Below are 5,653 nucleotides of genomic sequence, written 5' to 3' on the forward strand. Positions count from 1 at the left end.
AGACTCCCAAGCCACTTGATATATTATGACTACAATTTCTCTGAAAGCCACAGCTCTCTTTCTCAAGCTTCCTCATGTTGTGCAAAATTATTTTTCTCCTTAGCCCTGAAAAATACATGGTTCAACTACAGCCTATAGCTATGCTTCAGAACCCTTTCTTTAAACAAAATCTTTAAGTAAAAGCCTAAAATATAAAAACTAAAATGGTGCTACACTTGTTAAAATGGTAGCGGAAGGGGTGGTCTGGAGCCACCTAACACCATTATGCTCCTCTCACAGGTGCCCTGGAATTCCTAGGAGCAGTTTGAAACCATCTCAGCCATGTGCTCCATCTACATTGGACCATTTGACATTTCCATGAACAACATATTTGTTTACACTTCTGCATCTTGACACCTATATCTTGCCTCCCCCTTTGAACTGTATTATTCAAGAATCACCTTCCTACCAAACACAATGTCAAGGAGTCTTTTTCAGATTCAAAAATATTTACTGAGCTATTACAATAGCCAGGCTCTGTGTATCTCTGTACCATATGCTACTGAAATCATTTACCTGTTATATGTGTCCCTTCTAGAATGAGCTCCATGAGGCACAGACTCATTCATCTGAGTCTCCAATGTCTAACCAAGTGCTCAGCATACAAGGTGCCCAAGAAGTTGCCAAATAAATGAATTTTTAGTCTACCTAGATCATATGCACCTTTCTGACTGACTTCATCTGTCTCTCCTGGCCTGAGAGAACAACTGATCATCTTTTTCCTATTTGGGTAAAACATGAACAAAGTCTGAATGACAGTATCTCATGGTGCCAGATCATAGAAATGTTAGTAGATACAATTTTGTCAGTGTTAATTTATCCTTATGGCTTTCTGAGTGGTGGCCTGTTAATTTTTACCCTGCCCCCCCATGATTACCTCGTTTTCATCTAATTTACTGTTATTCATCTAACACTCCAGGTTGCTAAAAGAACAAGTAGCTGCAAAGAACACAAAGAAAAACAACATAGGAAGTTACTGCACACAGGTTACCAACCAAGTTGATTTTATAAAAGGCCTAGGTAAATACAAACTGGTAGACAAAATACTGAAATGCACATTCATACCATAATCAAGTACACATATTTTTTAACTGGGACAGGAATAGCTATGGGTAACCAAAGAAGTCTCAAGTTGTCTAAAGAAAGAATAAAACTGCCTTGAACCGTAACCCTTAGAAACACTAACCTTATTCGTATTGCCTCGTGAGTGGTGTCCTCCGAACAAGTACAGCATCCTGTCTACACACACGGCACAGCTTCCTGACATGGAAGGAGGAACATCACCTTCAGTGTTCATTTTTTTCCTGAGAGGAAAGCAATGTAAATAAGCCTCCCACAAGGGAAATGCAAAAATATTTTTATTTTTCTTCTATTTCCACAATAAACGGGGAAAAAATAAAATGAACAGGTTAACTAGATAATGTCTAGGGTCTCATCTAGCTCTAAAATTAATTCAAAGAATGAGCTCTTTCCTCTTCATTCCACAGGCTTTGCCAGCTAGTCCTGCACAGAGGCCAAATGAGAGCTTCTAAAAGCTACAGTGTCGCCATAACTGGTTTGGCTCAGTGGATGGAGCGTTGGCCTGCGGACTGAAAGGTCCCAGGTTCGATTCCAGTCAGGGGCGTGTGCCTTGGTTGCGGGCACATCCCCAGTAGTGGTTGTGCAGGAGGCGGCTGATGGATGTTTCTCTCTCATCCATGTTTCTGACTCTCTATCCCCTTCTCTTCCTCTCTGTAAAAAATCAATAAAATGTATTTAAAAAAAAAAAAAAAAAAGCTACAGTGTCACATTACTCCAGGAGCACACCATTTTATGTTTTTTAAACTAAATTGTTTGCTTTTTATTTACATGGCCATAAAGTGGTTGTTTTGTTTTTTGTTCTTGACTGGGCCAGGAAAACAACGTCCCAGTCCTGACAGATTAATTCAGTAGGTGTTTTTATTTGGTCACCTTTAGCCATTCAAATGAATCTGATTCAGATCGTATGTAATACTACAGACACTTATGTAGTACTTACTATAGGTCAGGCACTGCTCTCAGTGCTTTGCATATATTGACACATTCTGAATCTAAAAATAAAGCTGAATCAAGACTAATTAAGAAATAGAGGATTCAGAATATTAATAGGTCACTCAAGGTCTTCTCACAATATCACTTTATAATAAGGTTTTAAGTTTTAATAGGCTTATTTTTTTAAAATTATGGGGCTGACTTATTATTTTTATTTATTCATTTATTTTTTATTCCTCACACAAGAATATTTTTCCATTGCTTTTTTAGAGAGCGGGAAAGACAGACAGAAATACATCCATTGGTTGCCTCCTACATGAGCCCACCAGGGCCCAGGCCGGGGAGGAGCCTGCAACCGAGGTACATGCCCTTGACCGGAATAGAACCTGGGACCCTTGAGTCCCCAGGCTGAGGCTCTATCCCTGAGCCAGACCAGCTAGGGCTATGGGGCTGATTTTTAAAAATATGTAGAATTCCATATTACAGGGATACTATTACACATTTCCAATTATCTAGAAAAAGATTGGCAAACAGCTCAAAAACACCGATTAACTATGTACAGAAGAATCCTAACATGCTTAGTTTAACTGTTAAATCAAGTGGGAGTACTATTCCAGTTCTGAGATCTATAATATGTAATATATGTAAAGCACAAAGTTCTCACAGTGCAAACCACGGAGGAAGACTACTTCATAAATCCTCAAACACGACTAACCCAGCCTTTTGAGAATCGCGTTAATCCTGCCACGGACATACTCTTGAGTCCCACTGCTATGAGACTAGCAAAAGACCCTTTCAGCATATCCCCACGGAAGGCAAATTTACGTTAGTTTTGTTTTTTAAACAAAACATACTATTTTATGGAAATTTTAATGTTAGAACTCATTAAAATACCACCTTTATTTCTAGTACATACAATCTATAATTTTTTGCATTCAAGATGCCACATAACAAAAGACATAACATCTTGAAAAATACATATGTGGAACTTTTATTGTATTTCCATTCCAGGATCTGAAGCCTCTACCTCTATTTTAATACTATGATACTTTATAGAGCCCTGAATAGAAATTTCTCCAAGGATCATAAAAATATCTAGTAATTACTGATATTTCTGAAGAGACGCTAAAGAGTAAGCTTAGCAGTAAGGCCAAACTAGCACAACACTGTTTTCAGAACATATAGCTTAGCATCTTTAACTAAAATGTTTTTATTGATTAGAATGGGCTTTACAGAGTTTCTTTTTGTTTGCAACAGTATTTGAATGTTTTAGTCCCTCTTATAAATCTAATTACCATCTTCCAGTCTCCATGTTGTAGATCCATAGTTCTTCTCTAGGCAGATAAAAGTCATATAATCCTCTGACTTGGTTACTCTAAGAACCAAAAAGAGAAAATTGAAAATATAAAAATAATTGGTATTCTAGAGGCACTATTGTATGTTTTTTCATATCTAATTTGAGATACTGAGAATTATGGAAAATTAAATAGGTCCAACAAATCCATCAAATGCACAGTCCTCCCCACCCCATGCCACATACTCAAAAGTAATGCTTACTATAGACAGCTCTTATTTCCAATTTTTGAGAGAGCAGTTATAACGGTGTAGGTGCCGTGGTGCAGGAAGGTAAGAGGTCAGGAAATCTCCAAGGCCACTTGATCCTGAACAGACCGTGCACCAAATGTCAGTTGCATGGCTTCAGGAGAGAGTATCCCCGTGCGGTGGTCAGCAGACTGAAGAAAGGTCTACCTTTAACTCTTCACCCACACTGGCACATGATGTATATAGTTTTCTAGCCATTGTTTCCTTTGACCCATGCATTCTCTACCAAAATGCAGAGAGGGCAGCACTGCAAATATGCAAATATTAAGTCCTTATGCAATCTTTTAAGTTCCTTGTTCTGCTCCATTTCCTTCAGGTAATAATTTTTAACAGACTGTGTACCATATGCTCTTAGAACTAGCTGAGTGCTACCCATGGATTGCTTTATTTAACCCTCACAACCACCATTAAACGTAGTTGGTATTTCAAGAAAACAGGTTTTTTAGAGAGGTGATTTGCCGAAGGTACTTGGCAAGTAATGGTAGAACCAGGATTTCAGCCTTCTTTCCCTGAAGTTGCAACTTCAACTGCTATCTGACCTCTCCAGCCTTTGAGCCTCGCTGGCCACTTTCTGAACAATGTCAACATACAGTCAACAATTGCAGTTCACTGAGAATGGGTGTCAGAGTCCAATAAGCTTGAGTATTATACAGGAATAGAGCACCCGGCCGCCATGTGAACTTGTTGCTTTTCACTCCACCCCTTGCAAAGGGAAAGGCTAGAAGACAGGAGGCTGACCCTGAGGAGATGAGCCTGGCCTGGAGAGGGCAACTGACTACTGTGTGAGAAGCTAGGGTTTACTGCCTTCAAACAACCTGCAAGAGCTTCCTGAGCCTACTCTCAGGTTCTGGCCAGTATATGGATAGCCTGTTTCTAACACCCACCTAGTTCACCGATATGCCTCAACCTTGCCTCAGCCCTCAGCAGCCAGGACCTCAAAAACAGCACCAGAAATATTCTACCCTGACTACCCCACCCCTCCCCATGCCCAAAGAAAGCCCCATTCCCTCAATGCTGAACTTTACAGACAGAATTTTGAATAAAGTAGTTTAGACTGAAATATGATTGACCAACAGGTTTACTTTTCTCCTTGGAAGTTACTTACATTTCAATAAGGGTCACCACATACCTACCCCTCTTCCTCTTAACAAGTGCCCTCTAAGCACCTACTCATAGAGGCTGAGGAAAACACAAATTAGACTGGCAAAAAAAAATGCTTTTGTTGTTAAACTACATGAAATAATCAGGGCTGCCACCGCACTTCATCCCATCTACCCTTTGAGTCATCTCACAAGCTGTCAACTGTGATCAGATCAACTACCATGAACTGAAATTTACTGCCAGAGTCACAAAACAAGTCATCAAAGGAACAGGTGTAGTGGCCTAGATTTCAAACCAATGGGGGAGGGAGGAGATAATTTTCCCCCCAGTATGTTTTCATTGATTTTTAGGGAGAGGAAGGGAGAGAGAAATATCCTTGTGAGAGAGACATGCATTGGTTGTCTCCCATACACACCCATCCAGGTACCGAACCTGAAGCCTGGGCATGTGCCATGACCTGGAATGGAACCAGCGACCTTTCAGTGCAGGAGAGGATGCCCAACCGAGCCACACGCGCCAGGGCTAAGACGAAACGGGACTAAAGAGAATGGCTTTGGTAGGAATGCATTACAACTGAACAGATGACACAATTCTAGAATGTGGAGTGTTATTGGGAAGTTCTTAAGAGCAAGAGAGAACTAGTGGGCAAGGTTTAACGTGGGGAGGAGTCCCCTGGCAGACGGAGAGAAGAAATGCAACTGGCAACTAAGTACATCTTTATCATTAGGGTCAAGGAGCCGCTGATACTGTTGGTTACAGGTGGAGCGTTTCCATTAATTTTCTTAACAGAGGTTTCTCCCGACAAATTCCAGCCTGTCTCAGCGGGAACAGCCCTACAATGTTCCCACAGCAGAGAGACGGCCACCCGCACAGGCGGCAGGACCGGGGCGGGCGGGGCGTG

The 5,653-nt window shown here is 40.8% G+C and overlaps 1 protein-coding gene across 5 annotated transcripts in view; it reads right to left on the reverse strand.

Moving 5' to 3' along the window:
- Positions 1-4,292, reverse strand: part of KLHDC2 (kelch domain containing 2) — a 9,714-nt gene extending 5,422 nt beyond the window's left edge. Inside the window, exons 1-3 of one of the 5 annotated variants that reach the window (XR_001362879.1) lie at positions 3,607-4,292; positions 3,345-3,424; positions 1,226-1,343 (exon numbers count right to left, since the gene is read on the reverse strand). Coding sequence is in view for 2 of the 5 variants with exons in the window: in XM_005870264.2 (XP_005870326.1) it covers positions 1,226-1,343; positions 3,345-3,361 (135 nt within the window). In the remaining 3 variants the exon portion in view is untranslated. Of the gene's footprint in view, positions 1-916; positions 979-1,225; positions 1,344-3,344; positions 3,425-3,606 lie in introns of those variants that run through there. The other 4 variants (XR_001362880.1, XR_001362881.1, XM_005870264.2 and 1 more) reach the window with 4 other exon arrangements.
- Between the last annotated feature and the right edge of the window lie 1,361 nt (positions 4,293-5,653).

This window comes from Myotis brandtii, unplaced genomic scaffold, assembly GCF_000412655.1.
Source record: "Myotis brandtii unplaced genomic scaffold, ASM41265v1 scaffold315, whole genome shotgun sequence".
Lineage (NCBI taxonomy): Eukaryota > Metazoa > Chordata > Mammalia > Chiroptera > Vespertilionidae > Myotis > Myotis brandtii.